Here is a 22,454-nt window from a genome sequence, read left to right on the forward strand (position 1 = left end):
AGGTGCCTTAGCTCTCCCTGTTCTCGGGGTTCAGTCCCACTGGCAACCAGCTACCAACACCCTCCCCAGCAGACTTTTGGAAAGGACCATGCCTGGGGTGTTCATCCTGCCACGGGCATCCACTGAGCCCATGCTGATGAGGGAGCCTGTCCATGCCATGGGCCTCCCTCAGTGTTCAGTGTGCCTCACCGTCATAGTGCCCCCATCGTCTCCAGCCATGCACCCCATCTGAACGAGAGCACAGTGCGTGGCACAGAACAAGGGCTCCAGGCACAGCGACGGAATAAAGCCCGAGTTTTGTTTTTATCTCCGCAGAGGGACACAAAGGGCCAGGGCATGGAAGGGCTGCCATCCACAGGCCTCCAGCATGGGCAGCATCACAGCTTGGGGAGGCAGTGTGCTCAAGGCCAGGAGTCCCCATCCTCAAGCCACACACACAGGCCGCAGGCGAAAAGGGCAGTATCCCAGGGCACACGTGCACCAGGGACAGAGCCCAGGTCTGCAGCACAGAGCTTGGGTTTACCCCGGCTCTGTGGCTGCCTTGCAAGAAGACTGGCAAGTCTTTTCACCTCTCTGAGCTGGCGTCCTCAGACATGCGACAGAATCGCCTTCCTAGCTTTCATCCATCCATTCAGGGCATAAGTATGTGCAGGGAGTCCCATTTAACAACAGATGTGCTGACGCCAAGGTCTTCTTTATGAGAAGTTTGTGTGTAACCCAGGACAGCACTTCTGTTGGCCAGTGAAGGGGCGCCACCGTGTGGCAGTAACATGAATATGCATCACAACGCCTTTAGTCAACCAACTGAAATGATGGACTTTTTGCAATTACTTTTTTTTTTTTTAAGAGGTTTTTGCTATAGGGCGCGTGTGCTCACCAGACAGACAGAGACAGAGAGATAGAAAGCGAGAAATCACCCCCCAGGGGGGATGGCCACGCCGCAACCCCTTCTCCTCTCGGGATTCTTAGGTACACACGCACACATGCCCGGCCTGAGTTTTAAGCCACTGGGTCCAGGATGTGAACTGTAGTCCACTACGTGGGAGTCCAGTGACATAGTCATTACGCTAACTGCTGGTCCCCTTGCAATTACTTTTTTTTTTGGAGAGGGTTTTTGCTATAGGGTGCGTGCGCTCGCCAGACAGACAGAGAGAGAGACAGAGAGATAGAAAGCGAGAAATCACCCCCCAGGGGGGATGGTCATGCCGCAATCCCTTCTCCTCCATTCTCTTCTCGGGATCTTGGGCACGCACGCACACACGCCCGGCGTGAGTTTTAAGCCACCGGGTCCTGGACGCAAACCAAACCGCAGTCGACTATGTGGGAGTCCAGCGACATAGCCATTATGCTAACTACTGGTCCCCCCCTTGCAATTACTTTTGAAAAAGAAATCAGGAGCACTTCAGTTTGTCAGATTGCTTATCTTACACTACACTACTTTAAAAACGAGTCTTTATTAGTATATTTTACATTACCATTTAAAGTTAATCAAATTCAAGTTTGCATAAAATATAGTCACCTGTATTTACCAAGCACTACACTGGGTATTAGAGACACTAGGAGAGTCCACACACATAGTTCTAGTCCCTTGAAACTGATGGGCTGGTGAAAAAAATCACAGGAGAAGAGAAACTACTGAAAGACATCAAGCCACAAATTCAAGAGCCAATGGGATATGTAAAAAGAAATTCACAATTAGATACATCTCAATGAGCTTGTTGAAGTCCAAAACAAAGAGAAATGCTTAAAAGTAGAGGGAAACACAGGTGGATTACCTTCAAAGAACAAGAATTAGACAGTGAACTTGGTGAGGGAAGGGAATCAATGAAGTCAGACTAAAATAGCATTATACTAATGTGTAGAAGGAAAATAATCACCAACCTAGAATTCTACATTCTAAAAAATATCTTTTAAGAACAAAGGCAAAATACACATTACCAGGTCAACAAAAACCTAGCTAATTCATTACCAGCAGATCTGTACTAAAGGAAATACTACAGCATTCCTTAGGGAGAAGAAAATTAGCCCAGACACAAACTCCAAAGATGTCCAAAGGAATAATAAGCAAAATAAAAAGACAAATGTATGAGTAGATCTAAAATACAAAGAGAACTAAAATATACAAATACAATGGCACATGAGATCAAAGGAAGATAAAATAATCTCAGATCGAGCCAGCAGATGGCATGCTGATGAAGGTGATAGATTCCCCCATATGGCTGAGAGCACAGTTCAAGTCCTGGATCCGGGAGCTTGAGAAACACACTGGGTCCCATGAGTATGCGTGCCCAAAATCCCGAGAGGAGAATGGAGAAGGGATTATGGCATGGCCATCCTCCCTCGGAGCCCTTTCTCTTTAGCTTGCTCACTCTCTGTCTCTCGCAAGCACACAGAACCCATAGTAAATAAAAAATAAAAAACCCTGATTTTTCTTTACTTTTTTTGAAGAGGTTTTTGCTATAGGGCACGTGCACTCGCCAGACAGACAGAGAGACAGAAAGCGAGAAATCACCCCCCAGGGGGGATGGTCACGCCGCAGTTCCTTCTCCTCAATTCTCATCTTGGGATCTTGGGCACATATGCACACACGCCTGGCAAGAGTTTAAGCCACTGGGTCTGGGAGCATAGCAACATACCCATTATGCCAATTGCTCATCCCAAAATCCTGATTTTTCAACCACTGAAGACCTTTTGCCCAGATTTCACCCTCCTGCTCCCCAGTCTAGCCAGGGACCAGGAAAAAACGTATAATCCATCAGATGACCAGAAACCATTGCAGAGGCATAAGAAATATGAAAAACCAAGAAACTATCTCTAAAATATCTCTCCTCTAGTGGAAAAGAATAACTTCTCTTCCTCCACAAAGAATGCAAGGGAGGGGGCCAGCAAGTAGTGTGGTGGTTAAGGTGCTGGACACTCCCACATGGCTGACCACAGTTCAAATCCTGGACCTGGTGGCTTACTTCCTCCCTCTCCCTCTCTCTCTCTCTCTCTGGTCAAATTAAAAAATAAATGAATGAATAAATAAAATTAAATAAATCATTAAAAAAAGAATACAAGGGAACTCATGGAAATGTCAGATAAGGAATTTTAAATATTTATAGTGACAAAGCTAACAGAGATGCAAGAGAATAGAGACAACGAACTCCAGAGATGCAGGAGAAAAGAGACACCAAGTTCCAGGAGGTGAAGAAGTTCTTGCACTATCTGAAAGAGGAGATACACATCATAAAAAAGAAAAAAAACGGAATTGTTAGAGATGAAGTCCATAATACAAGAAATCAAAACTTCCACTGAAAATATCAAAAGCAGATTAGATCATGCAGAAGACCAAATCTCAGATGTAGAAGATAGAATCTCTTTACCTAGAGAAATTCATCAAAAAGACTGAGAAAATAACTCCCCAAAATGAGAATAATATATGAATAACACTAGATACCATTAAACTCCCGAACATCTGGATCATCAGTATCCCAAAAGGCGAAGAGACTAGTAAAAGCATTGATAATCTATTCCATGAAATCCTGGAAGAAAATTTTCCAAACCTAGAGAGACACTCAAATATCCAGACCCAAGAAATACAAAGGACCCCACACAGAATCAACCCAAGAAAATCTTCCCCAAGGCACATCATAGCCAGACTGACCAAAACCACAGACAGAGACAAGATACTTAAAATTGGCAAGACAGCAATGTCAAGTTACTTTCAAAGGATATCCCAAAAGGCTAACATCAGACCTCTCATGGAAAACAATGCAAGCAAGGAAGGAATGGGAAAATATATTCAAAGTGTTAAGTGAAAATCAATTTCAACCAAGAATACTATACCCAGCAAGATTATCTTTCATATGGGAAAAAAAGACAAAAACATTCTCAGATAAACAAAACCTGAAAGAATTTACCAACACTAGACCAGTGCTTGCTGAAGGGAGCGCTATACCAGGAAAACTAAAGTCGGACACACAGAAATCAGAGTACAAGAAACAACCAAGAGAATGGCCAGCCTAATGGTAGGGACGAGTCTGGAGTTGCATGTTAACTTCCAGAGTTTAAATGGAAACAGACCACAGTGACACTGCAAATTCAATAGAAGAGAGATCAATTACATGAGTCTGAACTAGTAAAATAGAATTTTATGACTTTTGACTAAAACATTACTGACTTTATTTGATGCTTTGATTTCTGTATTTAAGGATTTTTGTCTTCTCTTCAACTGTTGATAGGTTCATCTACCTACTATCTGAACTGAGCCCTAACCTCCTTTATCCTGGCTTTAAATTTTAAGCAAATTTCTCTTACCATTTTTTGATTTTCATCTATTAAAACTAAAACTTTTTTAATTAAAAAAATCCATTTAAAAAATACCTATTAATGCCTATTTAATGACTGTAGTAAGCTATATAGCCCCAGCGAGGAGCTACTTTATAGCATGTTCACTTTACTCACTGAGGTTTATGCCTGAAGTCAGACAGGAGTTCATAAATACCTATCAGCTGCACTTGCTATTGAAAGTCTTTAAATTTAGATGGGAAACCACATTTAGTATGTTGTGATGATGCTCAGGGAATGAAGGTTAAGTAATTAAAAAAAAAAAAGTTGCAGGAGAAAAAAAAACAGTAAAACTGTTCGTATCGAAATTTAAAAAAAAAATGCATACATGATGACTGCAGTAAGCTATAAAGCCCCAGCTGGGTACTACTTTATAATATAATATGTTCATTCTACTCGCTGAGGTTTATGCATAAAGTCAGACTTGGGTTCATGTATAGGTATACATCAGCTGTGCTAGCTATTGGATACATTTAGACTAATTAAGTTCATTAGCAAATCAATTAAATGGGGGGGAAGGCATAGAAAGCAACCATGGATACCAGAGACAATGTGGGAGGAGGGTGCGACATGGCAGAGGGTGAGGGAATCAAGGATGGCAAAACAAAAAACAAAGTATACAAGACATAAGAATTGGAAAATTATTGGCTGATAACATGTATGTTGATGTGCTTGACTGAGCCAATACACAGTGTATTTTGGATGGAAAATTCATTTGTATGCTGTAATGATGTATAGTGAATTAATGTAAAAATAAATAAATTTAAAGAGAAAAAAAGAAAAGAAAGTCTTTAAATTAATTAAGATCTCCAGTGAATCAATAAAATGTGAACAAAAAAAGGCATGGAAAACAACTGTACACATCAGAGACAGTGTGGGAGAAGGGGGGATTTGGTAGAGGGTGAGAGATAGGGAATCAAGGAGAGGAAATAAAACCAAAATATATAAGAAACAAGAAATAGAAAATTATTTGTTGATGATAACCTGTACGGTAATATCTTTGATTGAGCCAATATACAATGCATACTGAATGGAAATTTTCATTTTGTATAATGTATTGATGTATAGTGAATGACTGCAAATTAAAAAAAATAAATAAATAAAAACCACCTGAGATCTGCAAATTGTCTTGGAAGAGAGTGAAAAGCGGCAATTAATATGAAGGTGTGATATGTCATGGAAACCTGTAAGGTAATCAATAAAAGTCTAGAGATAATCTCTAAATTAGCAGAAACATAAAAAAGAATCCAACAGACAAAAAGGATTAACATAAAATGACTGAAGGCAGGACAAACTGCAAGCACTAGGGCAGATTTAAATGCAAACGTCAACAATTTAGATTACACGTTTGAGCCAAGTGCTCCACCAGATGACAACTTACCTCTTCACCACCCAGTTTCCTTGCACTAACATCGCCACCTTCTGGATGCCACGCAGAACAGCCACAGAGTCCACAGAGGGGCCCAGGAGGCTCATCAAGTTGGCAAAAGGCATGACCTTCACTGAGGGCAGAGGAGGTATTAGAACAGGAACAGGGGCCCAGCCCTTTCTTGTCCATCAAGCTGGTACAGATTCAAGCTCACATAATAACCCAGAATGTGAAGAGTAATAACAACGACATCAGTAACAATATAGCTGACATGCACCGGCTTCCTAAATGCCAGGCACTTGCATTTGCTGAATCCCTACAAGGATTGTAGGAGGGAGTGCCCCATGAGGAGACACTACTCGGGTCTAGAAAGGCTTCTAAACTCACTCACGATCACTTGGCTTGTAAATGGCAAAGTAAGGATCTAAACCCGAGCTATCTGGGTCCAGAATCCAGGTCTCTATTGGGCTCTGCTGATTCCTGTGCACCAGAGCCTACAGCTCAAATGGGCAAGGGACAGGGCCTGGGGAGGGTCCAGAGTCCCTCCAGGAAGTGCCCCAGCCTGGTGCCCTGGCAGCCTGAATCACAGTGGGAGCTCGCCTCTCCACCAGGCCCTGGACCTCAGAGGAAGAACCCAGGGCCTGAGACAGCTTCTCCTTCGAGCTCAGGTCTGCTACTCTTCAGCTCCAGGTCCCTGAAGGTCTGACGCTCAGAGTCCTTCAAGAAATGGAGACAGTCCCTGCTGTGCAGCACCTGGCAAGGGCGCTGGGTGAAGACACTTCATTGTCAGAATGACCTGTTCACACGTGCATGCAAGGCTCTGGGCTAAGCCCAGCAGAAGCCTCGTCTCTCTGATCCTCATGTAAGCCCTGAGGAAACATTGGTAAGCTAAGGCTCAGAAAGGTTAGTGACCTACTTGAGCTCACACAGCAGGGGGGTCCATATGGGAAAGGCCCATGCTTCCAGGGTGTAGGGGTGCACTACTTTCCAGATAAGGACAGAGCTGTAAAGCTGCTCAGGCTTGGGGGCACAGGGGCCTCTGGCCTCACCCTGTGTTCCTCAGACTTTCCCACAGACACCACTTCCCCAGGAGCCACCAGGGCTGGGGCCCCTAGGAGGGCTGGGGGCAGCCACCTACCATTCTTCATCAGGATCTTGATCTGGTCAGCCAGGGGCAGGGTGCGCAGCTGGGCCATGGACAGCACGTTACTGGGGGCCATGGGCTGGTCTCTGCAGAGAAGGAAGGCCATGGGTGAGAGGCAGTCAGCCTGGAGGGGGTGTCCAGCCCACCTCTACTCACTTCTCCTCCTCCTGGCTGGGTGGCATCAGCATCATGAGGTACTCACTGTGAGGAAAGGGTAAGGGTCAGATGGCTTGGTCCCTGGCGCCTGGGGTGAGGGGCAGGAGAGGCACACAGCTGGGGGCCCACCTGCCCTGCCCCGCCCCACCCCAGCAGCCCTGAGCTCACAGAGCAAGCAACCCTGTAGACAGGGGCATCATCTCCTCCCATGCCCTCCCTCCAGTGCCCCAGCAGACCAGTCCCACCTGGGTGCCTTGACCAGCTCCATGCTCTCCGCCCCACTTGGACCCTGGCACAGCAGGTACTGGCGCTCATGCTCCGAGCGGCTGTCCTGTCAGGGGAGAGAAGTCATGGGAGGCATTCAGTGGGATGGCCTCCTCCATCACCCCAGTTCTCACCCATCACCTTCCACTCCAGCCATCTGTTGTCCTGCCCAAGGCCAGCCATAGGACCACATCCAACCTCTTGCAGCCTCTGTGATGTGGCCCCAACCAATGGCCTCCTTAGCTTTCTGCTAGGCTCACCCCTGCCCCCTGCCAGCTTCAGTGTCCTGCCTGTAACATAAGACCACTATCGGCAAGAAATAAAATGACAGCTAATAATGGCCAGCCAGTGGCACAGTGGTTAATGAGCCTGTATCCAACATGGCCAACTTCATGGTTTGAGTTTGGGACCCAGTGGCTTGAAAAATATGCTGGGTGCATGTGCATGCATGCCCAAAATCCCAAGAGGGGAATGGAAAAAGAACTGTGGCATGGCCATCCCCCCGAAGGAGTGATTTGTCAGTTTCCCACTCTGTCTCTTTCTCTCTCTCCTCCATGAGCACACGAATCCTACAGCAAAAATTAAAACAAAAAAACCAGCTAAGGATAGAGCACCTATCATGTGTCAAACTCTGTTCCAATGACCGTGCCTACCCATTAACGAACCTCACCCATAAAGTAACTTAAAAGGTAGGGGTAGATCACTACTCCATTTACAGACATGGAAACGGAGGCTCAGAGAGGTTATAGGTACTTAACTCAAGGCCACATAGCACAAACAGCATAAAGTCCAGAAGTCTGACCTTGAGTCTAAGGCACTGTCAACACAGATTTTTTCCCAGAAAGATTCCAGAAATCAGAAGTTGCTCTTCTGTCCCCAAAACTGGGGAGCCCTAGCCCATGGTGTCTTTGGGAGCTAATATTTCAATTGCTTCTCTTGCTCAGTACACAGTTTCAAGGATCAGGTTCTAAAGTGAATGCATGAGATGAAAAGCGAGTGTAGTAAAAAGTCCCCTGGGCAGGTACGCTGTGCACTCTGGGGTGTACGACAGATGGCTGATTCTCCGTTGCAGTGCCAGGTGAGGCAACTGGCCTGTGTCCAGGCCCAGGCTGCTAGGAAAAATGGAACACCACAACAACCCCACCGCCAGCTCAGCAAGATACTGACACTAAGAAGAGTGCACCAGGCCAGAACTGCAGCCCAGGAGCAGCAGGCTAGCGTGTCCATCTCATACTCCCCGGGGCTCCTGCTAGGTGGGCAGCTGGAGTGGAGGAATCCTCTCCCTCCGTGCTACTATGGACAACTACAGCAGAACTTAAAGTAAGCTACAGAAGAGACGACGGGGTCCGCACTATGATACTTCTGGGCCCTGGGGCCTTTCTTCCAACACTCATCCTGGAGCCACTTTGGCGGCCAGCCAGGCTCACCCTCAGGCCATAGTAGTGCAGGTGGACCCAGGGCTCCTCCGCGTGCTTCTTCTGCAGGAACTCATAGGACTGCACGCGGCGCTGGCGGGCCTGCTCCGACTCTGGCCGGGAGAACCGTACCTGGCAGGAAGAGGCACAGAGCATACCCTCAGGCCTGTAACCCTTCCTGGATGTCATTTTAGTCCTGCCTGGAGATCCAAACTCCCCACATCCAGTACTGCCAACCCTTACCTCTTCATTCCCTACAAGGATCTTTTCAGTTCCGTCCTACCCACACCCCTCCAGAGCTGCCAAAACAAGCCAGGGCACAGGCTGCTCTTGCTTCAGCCTGCCCTGCCCAAGGGTTTTGGGCTGCACTGGAGAATCCTAGGGAACACCAAAGCCAGAGGGTCTTGAAAATACACAGGCCCAAGGATGCTTTATCAAATGAAGGCTATGAATCCCCAAGAGGGGACAGGCATTTTCTAAGGTCACCTGACAAACTGGTAAGAGAACAGGACAAAAACTGATGGCCTGCCCCCTGCCCGCCCCTCCCCCTCTATGTCAGGTCTGCCAGCACTTGCCAGTCCTCGGGGTGTGCACTCGCAACCTCAGTCACACTCATTTGCCATCTGCACCGTTATCTGTACGGTAACTTGTCTTTAAATACTCCTTTTAGGCCCAGCCATGGTGGCACCAGTGGGAGGGCACAGGAGCTAAGGCCACATAGGAGGCCCAAGCTAGGCAGGTGGAGCAGCGGCATAGCACCTGTGGTCCTGGCTAGACGAGAGGCTGGGGCAGGAGGGTCATGTCATGTCATGTCATGTCAGAACACCTCTCTCTGGCCAGCTGTGGTGGCAAGTGATAATGCGACACTCTGCAATGCTGGAAACCAACAGAAGATCAGGGTTCAACTCCAAGGTCAAGCTGTATGTGCCAAGGTCCAGGGCAGGGTAGGCACATGCATGTGTGCCCTGATCCTGGCTGGCTGGGAAAGACTAGGGGAGGCCCTGGTGAGAGTACATATCTTTCTCTCTCATGAAAAAAATGAACTTTTTTTAAAAAAGCAAACCTCTCTCTCTCCTGCCAAACTCTTAGGAAAAAAAAATATTTTCACCTAAATAGACTTGAATAGGGGAACTTTTATATAGCTTAATGTGAACCTAACATTCTTCTGATAATCCTTCAAATTCAGGATTAACTATGAAAATGGAAACTGATCATTGGTGCACTGCAGAAAGGACAGAGTCATACCATAAATGCACACAAGATTCTTCCTCCATGCAGACTGGCTCCATGGCAGAGGCCTGCCCAGGCTCCTGGGGTTCCTGGGGCCTGACTTCCTGTTCCCAGGCAATTCCAGCCAGGCCCTAGGACCTATTACAATTAGGCTGTGGCCGCTCAGGCTGAGCAGAGGCACAAGACTCCAAGGGTGAACCTCAGGTAAGCCCTCTCTGCCCAGCCCCTCCTACCCCCGTCTCTGAGCTACAGAGCTGCTGGCTGCCTGCTGGGCTGCATCCTCCGTCTTACGGCCAGGGCTCACCGTGATCTGCTTAACATCTTCCTCCGCCTCGTCCTGCGAAGAGTCCCCAGCTGCGAGAAAAACAAGCCACTGCTGGCAGCCTCTGGTGGTGCCCCCCTTCCCCACTCTCAATCCCACCCACGAGAGAGGCCTCAAGCAGGGTGGTCCATGAATTGCCCTTGTGGACAAAGGTAGTTGCTATGTCCACGATTTCCAACTGAGGGCAGTCTTGCTCCCCAGGGGACATTTGGCAGTTGTGGTCACTGTGGGTGAGTGGTATGCATCTAGGGGGCAGATAGGGATTTTGCTAGGCATCCTCAAATGCAGTCCCTTCCTGACTGAGCCATCCTGCCAAAGCACAGGCAGACAGCAGGGGTGGGGTCAGAGCTCACCCTCGTTGGCCGCCTCCCTCTCACGGTGCTTGGCATCTGCCTTATCCAGGTAGGAAAAGCTGGGCCGCAGCTGCAGGATGCCATGTAAGGGCGTTAGGTGGAGCTCACCTGGAAGAGAAAGAAGGGCTGGGACCGGACTCCAGGAACTGCAGCAGAGTTCCCAGTTTAGCTCAAGAGAATCACCAAGTCCTGACCCACTGCCAAACTGCCTCCCACTCCAGCTCCTCCAGTTCCTGGGGCTTGGGAAGTCTTCCTCCCAAGGGACTGGCCCAGAGGTCACAGCAGGCACACGACATGGGCCCTTCAGCTCAAAGGGCCAGCCTCCAAGTCCTCTGGGAGACTCCAGCACCACCCCCCAACACACACACACACACACACACACACACACACACACAATCTGGCCCCTGCTTCCCTCCCGCCACCAGCTGCTTTACCACACCAAACCCACCTGCTTCCCCATCTAGAGCTGTGCCAGACCAACCTCACTGCTCCCCCAGCCCCTACACAGACGAATTTCCTCTCGTCCTCCCCCGCTTCCTGTCAAAATCCCACCCTTCCGCTAAGTCTGCTTGTGCCAGCTTGGCTGAGAAGCCTTCCTGCTAAAGCCGGGTGAGTACCTATGGGTCTCTGATAATCTCTGATAACGTCTGTGTCTTTCTTCTGAATCAGACCCACGAACCAAACAAAGACCACCCGTTACAATCCACTGTGTAGGCTTGAAAGAGGAGAAACCAGAGGCTTGGACTCTATGAGAGCTCTCTGGACTCCAGAGGTCGCAGGAGGCTCCAGTGAGTAAACCGTTGGCCCCAGCACAAGGGATGTGACTTTGAAGAAATACATCCTTAAATGCTGGTCCCAAACAGCAGAGCGTAGTTATACAACACTACCTTTAATTTGGTTCTATTTGGTTTCCTAACTCTTCAAATTATCAATAGTTTCATTTATTCTTTACAGACTTAAATTAAGCACTTTGTATTTTTTTTTACCAGCTTTATCAAGCTATGACTCACATGCTGCACAATTCACCCACTTAAAGGATACAATTCAATGTATTTTAATAAATTCACAGATTTGTGTAACCGGCACCACAATTAACTTTAGATCATTTTCACTACCCCGGTAAAAAAAAAGTCAGTCAATCCTCCCTCTGCTCTCCCCAAGCTCCAGAAACCTCTCATCCCTCTATCCCAGACATTTCGCAGAGGCAATCCGTCCATGTGGTCTCCGTGCTGGCCCCTCTCCCTTGGTGCAATGTCCTCAGGCCTCATTCTCGTGGCCGCACGCACCAGTGCTTCCTTCCTGTATGTGGCCAAGTATGTGGTACATGGCTATGCCAATTTCTTTTATCCACCCACTGCTTGGTGGACACGTGGGCTGCTCCCATTTCCTGTCTATCCTGAAGAGTGCTAACGTGAATATCTGGGAACAGGTTTTGTGTAGACATGTTTTCATTTTCTTGGGGAGATGCTTCCCAAGAATTGAACTGCTGAGTCATAAATACTTTGTATTTAAAAATAAAACTCTGCCACCTGTCCCAAAAGACTTGCTAGGCTGTGTGTGTACCTGTGCCCTAGGACAGCGACACTGCACACCCGGGATGTTAGCCAGAGAAGTCTCCAAAGCGGCAATGCATAACTTCTGCCATTTCTATACCTGCCCAATCCCACCAGATGCCCGATATTCAGGAGACGCAGCAGTCAGTCACCAGGCAGGATAAGGTCTCCCTTTGCCCAGCCCCCTCCCGCCTTGCTCCCCCAGGACGCCCAGCCCCGGGTACCTTGCCTGTAGAGCGCAGCAGCATAGCGCGATGTGTTACTGGTGGTCTGGGAAGAACAGAAGGTTTGCTTGTCCATCAGCTTCCTGGGAGCAAAGGGAGAAACAACATCAAGGGGAGGAGGTACCAGCACCAGAATACGCCAGACCCGGCCCCCTTCTGCTGAGACCCAACAGCCAGGGACCAGAGCCATAGCACAGCCTCAGGAAGGGAACGGGTGGCTTTCTCTGTGGAAGAGAGGAGCAGTGGACAGGCACTCCAGGGCAACTCCCCACCTGGCCCAGGAAGACTTGGTGGGACCAGCAAGCTCAGGAGGGGAACGTCTGTGATGGGTCTAGCCCTTCTAAGGCTGGGATCCTGGTGGGGGCCTGGCCATGGGGCAGGAGGGATCAACGTCTTTATGGTCTTTGGAAGGTTCACACTAGAACCCAAAAAAGCTCAGAGGGCTTGGGGCCTGGAGACTTACGAGGAATAGGTGCTGGTCTCGTCCGCGCAGGCGCCGTCCACATTGAGCGCGATCTGCTCCCCTTTGCTGCGGCAATAGTTGGGACTCAGGGTGTCGATGGCCATCTCAAGCTCTACCTGGAGGCACCAAGCACCCCCACCAGCTCTGAGGACCCCACGGCACAGCTCTGTGGCCACCTCCTAACCCAGTCCCTCCCCAGGGGCCCTGAGGCTTCAGTCCAAGCCAAAGAACACAAACTGAATTCTAGTAGAAATGTCAGAATGGTGTTTTTGTTTGGGGAGGGTGCTATTTCTATGCAATTTACCCCCCCCCATACTCCCAAAGATCTACATTAGGTGCCAACAACTGGAAGAATCAAGAGAATTCTCATAAATACCCTCATTCCAACTTCACCGGGAAAGTCAGTGGACTGGTGATGCTGGGGCAGCATCTTTACATGGCCCCGGGACTGGGGCTGCACTGCCCCGTGAGTGGTCATGTGACTCTGGTTCTCCTCACCCCACCACCCCATCCCTCTCCAAGCCAAGGTTCTCCTTCTATCAGGTAGGCGGGCCTTATACTTGTCCCTGCCTCTCCCTGGGAGTCAAGACCACACCACTTCCACCCTCTAATCCATCTTGAGCCCCATTCCTCCCTGGTCTCCCTGAAGTGCCCCTACCCCTTCTGCAAACTTACTCCTTCCTCAGTTCTCAAGGCCTGCCAGCTGCTGGCTCTCCTAATTCACCAACCACTCCTGAGTTCCCTGCCCCCAGGGCCCAGCTCCTCACCCCCATCAGCTCCCACCCAAGGCACCCTCTTTTCCATCACAGGCAGCCCCACCTTCTGCTGCTTGGGCTTGATCTTGGCTGAGAGGTGAGGAATGTCATCGTAGGTCATCGAGGCCGGACGCACAGGGTACTAGGAGGGGAAGGGCACCATGAGACTACCCTGCCAAGCCCTAACCAGAGCTGGGCTCCAGCGGCTCCACCTAAGAACCAAAAGCCACCTCCGAGCCCACCCCAGCAGAGAAGCCAGTCACAGAAGGCGTGATTTCATTTCTATGAAGTGTCCAGAACAGGTAGATCCAGAGACAAAAAGTAAGCTAATGGCTGCCTAGGGCTGGGGGCAGGGCTGGGAGCAAGAAGCTGAGGTCTGATTGTTAACAGGTGCTGAGGTCTGATTGCTAATAGGTATGGGGTTTCTTTGGAGAGTGATAAAAATATACAAAAACAAATGGAGATGCTAGATGATCAGACCTATGGAGAGACTAAAATCCATTGCACTATCCATTTCATTAGGAGAATGGTGTAGTGTGTCAATTTTAGCCCAACAAAGCCATCATGAAACATAACTGCCACCACCACTCGGCCTGTTGTGGGGTTCAATGAATTAATATATGCAAAGCGCCACAAACAGTGCCTGCAAATTGTCAGTGCTCAATACCTGTAGCCACTATGAAAGCTACGGCTGCAGGGAGCAGAGGGGGCAGGAATAGCCACTGAGGGCAGACACAGGCAGCAGGACAGAGGGCTCCTGACTGCCCCTCTCCAAACCCCAGGACCGCGGCAGAGCAGGCACAGACAGTGTTAATGCCAGGCCAGGTCTGAACACTTCCATGGGGCACATCAACCCACACAGGCCCTTGAGAGGCAAGGATCACTACCAGCACCACTTTCCAAACGAAGCACCAAGAGATGACGGCACTCGCCCAAGTGCTGGAAGCTAAACTGTGACGGCCTCGATCCAGATGGCTGACCCCAGAGCCCAACTTTTAACCACTCCTAGATCCCGCTTCCCAAGTGCTGCCTGTTTCCCCATCTCTGAAGTGACAGCCTAGTATTAACCCACCCATAGAGCAAACAGGACTATCTTCTCACACGCTCCCTGCCGAGGACTCTCAGCAAGGCTGAGGGCAATTGCTCACCAGCTCTCACCCGAGTAAGCGCACCCCTCCACCCCGTCAACACTTGCTTTTTCCCTGCAAGTCCCGTAATTACCTGAAAAAGATAGAGCTTCTCTGCCAAACTCTTGGCCAAGTACACATCGATCTGGGAAAAGAGAAGAAGACTTAACCAGGAGCCAGGACACAGCACAGACACGCCCCAGCATGCACACGCTCCTGAATCTCAGTCAAGGGGGAGGAGGAAATAGCTCAGGTCACCCTAGAAACCGAGCAAACCAAGTCGCCAAACTAGCTCTATCCAGGGCTCCTTCCCTATAGCTCCCAGGGAAACGAAGACAAGAGCTCACCAAGACCTTACCCAAGTTCACCATGGCCTAATAAGAACACACCTTTCCCAGGTGGCCCTGCCCAGGATGGTCCCATAGCTGAGTTAGAGGCTGTTCTGAAAGGATGAGTACGAGAGGGCCTCCCTGCCTACTGCCTAAGTCTCCTCTCGGTACCCTCCACCTCACTATCCTGACTCGATGTCACTCCATCTCACGGGGGTCTGCCAGGCCCTCTGACTGGCCTGGCCCCACCTCCTGTCTTCCCACACTAACTACCCACCTCACCATGTGGCAGCTGATCCTGCTTCCAAGCACTTCACACGCCCCATATTCTCTCCTACCCTGGGCCTTGGCAAATGCGCTTCCCTCCCCCTAGAATGCCCTCCATGCATGCCTCCCTGAGCCTCGACAGCACTCATCCTTACGGGCCTGGCTGAATCATACTAGAGCAGGAAGCACTTCGGGGTCCCTTGACCTCTGTCCTCAGGGTCCCTCGGGCTCCCTCCACCCCATCACCAACCACCCTCCTGAAGCTTCTGTTACTGCAGTTCACTCGCAGTTTAAATGCATTCCATAGCGGCATCAGGAGTTAGTGTAATGGCTATGTCGCTGGACTCCCATGTAGTCAACTGCGGTTCGAGTCCCGGACCCGGTGGCTTAAACTCATGCTGGGTGCATGTGCGTGCATGCCCAAGATCCTGAGAGGAGAATGGAGGAGGAAAAGGGATTGCAGCGTGGCCATCCCTTCTAGGGGATGATTTCTCACTTTCTGTCTCTCTGTCTTTCTGGAGAGGGCACATGACCTATAGCAAAAACCTCTCAAAAAAGAAAAAAAATGCATTCAATAGCTTAACTTAAAACCTTAGTCAGCAACAGTCCCCAAATACCAACCACCTCTATTCACCTCCAGGGCCTCCTCCCAGCCTCGGCCTTCAAACCAGATGCCAGGCTCCAGGTAGAGGGAGGCCACAGGCAGATCCAGTTGCTCTCTGCCTCTCAAAGGTCTGAGTCCTGGGCTTTGCAGGGTATGTGCGACTATCAGCTTTTCCTCTTCATGACCACTCTGGAACATGGCTCCTCGCTGGCTGCACTCTCAGAGTCCTTCCTTGTCAGTCTCACCCACAGCCCATGAGCTTCCTGGGGCAGGGACACTGTCCCAGGCCCCAGCACACAGTGGGTCTGGGGAACAAGAGCTGAATGACTGAATCAGACAAAACCTGGATAGGAGGAGTCACTGCTGAATCCATTCACTCTTGATGAAAAGCCACTGAATCGCTCTTAAGTGCTAGACACTGTACTTGGCTCTACAACCATACCGTGAACAGAACCAAAGTCCCTGTCCAACAAAGCTTCTATTCCAGGAAAAAGGAAGAGACAAAAAGCAAATGAATTTGAGACTAGGGGCTGACCGGTGCTTCAGTAGTTTAAATCCATGTACCTGGCTTAGCACAAGGTATGGGAGTGGCCCATAGGGTGAGATACGAGAAGGATGAGTACCACTGGACTCAGGGAGGCCGCTCTGAGAGGATGGTGCTGGGTCAGAGACCTAAAGGGAGGGAGGGGCAGCCTCGCCAGTGTCTGGGGGGATGGCAGAAGGAAGAGCAGGGTCAAGGGTCCCCAGGATACCAACAGGTGCCTGACTAGCCTGAAGACACATGGAAGGGACCCAACCCTGCTGCCTGCAGGTACAGCACAGGGTGGGGCACGGTTACCTCCTGTACGACTGGGTCATCCTCTTCATTGGCCATACTAGGGGAGAGCCCACCGTGTAGTCTCGGACTCGATCTGCAAAGGAGAGCAGGAGATGCAGGCCAACAGTCAGTCATCCAGCCGACATTTCTGGGCACCTGTTCTGTAAGAATCCCACACTGGGAAGGAAGACCCAAGACAAACACACCGACCCTCTTTCCACATCTATCCTACAGTCAACAGTGAACAGGCAACTACACATGGGGTGGGGGAAAAGGGAACAACCAGCGGTAAGTACAGACAGGGAGGCCTGAGTCAACACACGTCGGTTGTACCTGTGGGACAACTCACAAAGAACTCACTGCCATGGAGGAGAATGAAAGCAGGCTGGTCCACAGCCATGACTAAAATACTCAGGTACTGAGGGTTCCAGGAAGCTTTAGAGGAGAGTCCGATGTGAAACACCAAGAAAAACAATCCTAACACTTCACAGGAGTGCTCTCTCTAATATTTGATTTTCAAGCTGACTTTAACCCTAACCCTGAGAGAGATGACTCCTCCGTGTTTTGGGTGTCCCTATTTTATAAAGAGGAGACTAGAACTCCAAAGACATTCTTCATGTCTCTACCCAAGTCATGCAGCAAACAAGACGACTGACTAGACTTCAAATCCAGACCCCACCAAGTGGCAGTTGCAGGTAAGAGAGCTCAGCAGAAGGCAGGCCTTCCTGCTGGGGGACAGAGGATGTGAGCTAGGCCTTAAAGGAGAGATGCATGCGGATATGTGGGGATGCAGAGGCAGGAGAATTTCCAGGCGATAGGAAGCACCTTAGCATGTGTCTGCAGGGCAGGCTGCAGGTCTCCCTAGAGGTCACAGGTAGGAAGGCACCTGAGCTGCCACAGACCTCGCAGTTCCCTGAGTCTGCTGTGGGGTAAGACCACCACGATCTCTGCCACTACTACTTAACACCTGAGCTATTGACCATTTAAAAGGACATAGGGCCAGCAGGTGGCATGGCGGTTAAGGTGGCCAGATCCCACCCGGCCAACTGTGCAGCTTGAGTCCTGGACGCAGGGGCTTGAAAACACACTAGGCACAAAATCCCAAGGGGAGAATGGAAGAGAGCCCCCCTCTCCTCTCCCTCCACCCCCAGGGAGGGAGGTGCTTTCTCACTTTCTCTCTCTCTCTCCCCCTAGTGAGCACACACTCTCTAGTAAAAAATAAAAATCAAGAAACCAGCAGATGGAGTAATGGTTATGTCGTTGGACTCCCAGGTAGTCGACCACGGTTCAAGTCCTGAACCTGGCGGCTTAAAACTCACGCCAAGTTCTTGTGCATGCAAACCCAAAATCCCGAGAGGAGGATGGATGAGAAGGGGTTGCAGTGTGAACATCCACCTAGGGAGTGGTTTCTTGCTTTCTGTCTCTCTCGAGCACACGTGTCTTATAGCAAAAATCTCTCCAAAAGTTAATTAAATAAAAATCAAAATAAATTTTTTAATAAGGCATAATTCTTTTAGCACAGGATTCAATGTCAACTAACCCCCCTCCCCAGTCACCACCTGAAATCCTCTAGTTACAGAGAGACCTTCTGAGCTGGAGATTGCTTAGGCCAAATGATGGCTTCTCTTCCACCCAACCAACACCAGCAAATCCTGCCAGTTCTACCTTCAAAGTCTACCTCCACTGCCACCTCCCAGGTCCAGTCAGTTCCAACCTAGATGACAGCAACAGTTTCCAAACTTTTCCCTGCTCCCACCCTTGTCACCTACAAGCTTTGCTAAACCCCATGCCAGCAATCCTTTAAAAGTCAAGTCAGAGCATGTCACACTCTCCACAAAACCTCCAAAAGCTCCTATCACACTCAGAATGAGAACCAAAGTCCTCATCACCCCCCAGCCCCTGTATTTCTCAGACCTCATCTCCCACCCGCCTCCTGGGGTCCTGTTCTTTCCCCAACAACTTCATGGCTCCTCCTTTCACCACTTTCAGGTTTTTGCTCAAATGTCACCTCGTCACTAAGACCTTTTTGGTCCATCCTACGAGTCCTCCTCTGCTCTGATTCTCTGTAACGCATATCACCATGTGTCAGTTTATAGCCCTGCGTCTGTCCCCAACCCTGCTGCCACCAAGCTGTAAGTGACACGAAGGCAGAGACTTTGGTCTATTTTATCCCTTGTCATCTCCCCAGTGCCTACACACAGCAGGCATATAGTACATATTTGTTGTCTGAATAATGAACCACAGGAAGGCTATTTAATAGGGAGCTACAAAAGGATTTTGAGCAGAGGAAGATCTGGAAGGGGGGAGAGAGACTGGAGAGAGACAGGCTATCAAAACAGCACAGGACATAGAGAACTGGGCAAAATCAGAAGCCCCCAACTGACAGGTGCCTGCTACTGCACAGACAGGGCAGCGTGGACCCCACCCCACCTGCGTGCACCGGTCGTGCACCGGCTGCCAAGTACAAACACACCACGCCCTACTCTCCACAGTCGGCTCTGTGGACAACTGAGCTTCCAGGTGAGCAAGGGACAAAATGATATGCACTAAGAGGGTGTGGCCCGGGAGGTTCACCAGCCACAATCACATCTTCTCAGTTACTGCTGTGCCCTGCTGGCCCAGACACTGAGGTCAGGGAGGCTGAGGTGCCCTCTCACCTGGAGAGCCGGAGTTCCTCCTGCTGTACAGTACCTCTGTGTTAACCCACACGCTGTCCCCTCCCTTCATCCTCCCAGCCAACATGACCCAGCTCAGTGGCTTTGAAAGTTTTTAGCCTAAGACCCCTAGTAGGAAAGCATTTCAGAAGCTGAATAGTAGCAAAGCAGTGAAGCACAATGCTCTGTGAAGGCTAAATGATAGGGTTCCAGGTTCGAGTCCGGGACCTCCCTGGGTGTGCCAGGCAAGCCTGTGCCATGATCTGGGGCTGGTTGAGGCTGGAGGTGGATTGTGGCATTGGGACACTGTTGAAAGGCACTATCACTCTGTCTCTCTCAATTATAAAAAGAAATTCATTTCATACAAATGACCCAGGACATATGTATAAGTATATAACCGACACAAGGTTTCATATAACTGACCTACTATAGATAATGAATATTTCCTACTCCCTTCATTAAAAATACAATCACAGTCTCCCTAAATTGGTTTCACACGCCACTAATGCTTGACCTACAATCTGAAAAGCACTCAATCAACAAGTGTCCCTGTGGCCCTTGCTTCCTGTCTCCATGTCTCCCAGCAACAACCAGTCCAAAAGAAAGTCATTCACGGGGTTGGCAGGTGGCGTGGTGGTTTAGGCACTGTACTCCCACATGGCTGTCATTTGAGTTCCAGACCTGGTGGCTTGCTTTCTCACTTTCCCTCTCTCTTTCTCCCTCTGGTGAGTGAGTATGCCCTGTAGCAAATTAAATAATAATAAGCAAAATTAGGGACCAGCAGTTGGCATAATAGCTATGTCGCTGGACTCCCAAAGTAAAATTAGGGAACAGCAGTTGGCATAATGGCTATATTGCTGGACTCCCATGGAGTCGACTGTAGTTCAAGTCCCGGACCCAGTAGCTGTAAACTTACACCAGGCACGTATGCGTGCGTGCCCAAGATCCCGAGAGGAGAATGGAGGAGAAGGGATTGTGGTGTGGCCATCCCCCCTGGGGGGGGTGATTTCCCACTTTCTGTCTCTTTTTCTGGTGTGCTATAGGCACACGCCCTATAGCAAAAACTCTCCAAAAAAATAATAAGAAGTAAAATTAAGTACTTCTTAAAAATAAAGGGTGGGGGGGTGGCAGGTGCCATGGTGGTTAGGGATGCTGGACTCCCATGTGGCCAACCGCGGTTCAAGTCCCAGACGGGCAGCTCGTTTTCTTGCTTTCCTTCTCTCTCTCTCTCTCTCTCTCTCTCTCTCTCTCCCTCTCTGGTCAAATTAAAATAAATAAACAAACAAACAAACAAACAAAAAAACAGAGTTAAAATAAAAAATGATTCTGGGCCATAATCACATCTTCTCAAAACAAAAACAAAAATGTCTTCTCAAAAACAACAACAGAAAAGTAAATCACAGCACTTCCCTGTTCAAAACCCTTCATCAACTGTCACACAAAATAAAACCCAAACTCTTTTCCCTCCCCACCCAAAGCCCCACAGTATCTCCTCCTGCCTTCTCTCATGGTCCACTTGGCCTGGTGGCCATTTGCTGGACCTCCAACAGACCAACCCTGCCTACCTCAGGACTTCTGCACAGCATCTACTTCCCCAGGATCTCTCAAGGCTGGCTCCTTTCACTAGCATCACCACAATCACCCCACTCCAGGAGCAGGCGGGTTCTTGACCACTAGATCTTAAAGAGCCTCCCCTAATCTCATCTCAGTTATTACATCACCCTGCTTTATTTCCTGGTTGGTTCATGTAATCCAGACTACCTCGTCTATATGTGTTGTCTGTCTCATGCTTCAGTGTCCTCAACCATAAAATGGAGGTAATAATTATACTTCATCAAGTTGTTATGGGGATCATTTAAAAACAATTTTTTTAAGTCACTACAGATCTCCCAATACTTAGAACAGGGCCTGGCATTCCATAGTACAAAGAATAATCTGCATTTAATGTTTTCATTAGTCTTATAAATCAAGACCTATAACCCCAATGTAGAAATGGAGAAACCGAGGTTCAGACAATAAGCTGCCCAAGGTCACACCTCTAGAGAATGGTGGAATCAGGACAGAAACTGGAATCTTGCTGATGTAAAAGATCCTTATTCTTATTCTTAACTACCGTGCTGCACACCTCTCTGATAAAAGGCAGTATGGCATAGTGGGAAAGATTCTGGACGCTAGAGCAACACTGTGCAGGTTCAAATCCCACCTCTGCTGCCTGCCATCTGTGGCCCACGCTGTGTTGTGGAAGCCCAGTGTCCTTTCCTATTTTCATCCCTAACAGGGACACAATAAAATGCCCACTTCCAGAAAACCGCACCTAGGATTAAATAAGACGATAAATATAACCTATGAGGGTTTGTCATTAACTTGGCGACATGTTTTCTTCCAACATGACAGAATGTGAGATTTAGCCACAAATTAAGCGCTGTGAGCGGGAGCGCCACGCGTCCTACCCTATTTAGACCTCACCACCACCCTATGAGACAGGGATTTCTATTTTCCCCATTTTATAGATAGGAAAACGGGGGCAACTTCTAAAATCTTTTTCCGCCAAGCTCAAAGGTTCTCCCGCTAACTTAACAGAACGACCTTGTTTATTTACTGCCACCTCCTCCGACCCAGCGGTCGGTATCCCGCAGCACGTAGCTGGCTCTCAAGAAACCCCGAAACGCTTCCCCGAATAAATGAATGAAGGGGCTGATCGGGTTCAGGGTGAGCCCCGGCCGGGGCAGGCTTAGGTGTCCTCCCCCTGCCCATCGGGGCGGGCACAGGCCCCGGCCACACTGTCCAATGGGTTCCGCCTCCCGCACGGGTGGACAGGCCCCCTGCTCACGCCCACCACGCAGCCGCCGCCCCGGGCCGCCACGCCGGGGACCCCCTGCTCCCTCGGACAGGTGCTCCTCCTGGGAGGCCGGCCCGGGCGGGGCAGGGCGGCCGGACCCTGAGTCACCGCCCACAGCCTCGGCGCGGCCTCCCCGACTCCCAAGCCGGGCCTAGAGGTGGGAGCAGGCAGGCGGCCCAGCTCTCCTGGGACTGGCCTCGCGTCCTTCCCGCCTGGGACCCGGGAGGCCCTCAGCTCCCC

General features: G+C 49.6%; 1 protein-coding gene across 4 annotated transcripts in view; it reads right to left on the reverse strand.

Moving 5' to 3' along the window:
* The window catches only part of POLR3E (RNA polymerase III subunit E), a 32,864-nt gene extending 11,175 nt beyond the window's left edge, over positions 1–21,689 (reverse strand). Inside the window, exons 1-13 of one of the 4 annotated variants that reach the window (XM_014592671.2) lie at positions 21,579–21,689; positions 16,743–16,815; positions 14,799–14,849; positions 13,642–13,719; positions 12,823–12,938; positions 12,360–12,442; positions 10,583–10,690; positions 10,212–10,261; positions 8,690–8,809; positions 7,244–7,329; positions 6,999–7,043; positions 6,837–6,928; positions 5,711–5,831 (exon numbers count right to left, since the gene is read on the reverse strand). In XM_014592671.2, coding sequence (XP_014448157.1) covers positions 5,711–5,831; positions 6,837–6,928; positions 6,999–7,043; positions 7,244–7,329; positions 8,690–8,809; positions 10,212–10,261; positions 10,583–10,690; positions 12,360–12,442; positions 12,823–12,938; positions 13,642–13,719; positions 14,799–14,849; positions 16,743–16,778 — 986 coding nt within the window. In that variant the 5' untranslated portion in view covers positions 16,779–16,815; positions 21,579–21,689. Of the gene's footprint in view, positions 1–5,710; positions 5,832–6,836; positions 6,929–6,998; positions 7,044–7,243; positions 7,330–8,689; positions 8,810–10,211; positions 10,262–10,582; positions 10,691–12,359; positions 12,443–12,822; positions 12,939–13,641; positions 13,720–14,798; positions 14,850–15,934; positions 16,217–16,742; positions 16,816–21,578 lie in introns of those variants that run through there. The other 3 variants (XM_014592672.2, XM_014592670.2, XM_027765398.1) reach the window with 3 other exon arrangements.
* Positions 21,690–22,454: the final 765 nt, after the last annotated feature.

This window comes from Tupaia chinensis, unplaced genomic scaffold (genome assembly GCF_000334495.1).
Source record: "Tupaia chinensis unplaced genomic scaffold, TupChi_1.0 Scaffold138136_1, whole genome shotgun sequence".
Lineage (NCBI taxonomy): Eukaryota > Metazoa > Chordata > Mammalia > Scandentia > Tupaiidae > Tupaia > Tupaia belangeri.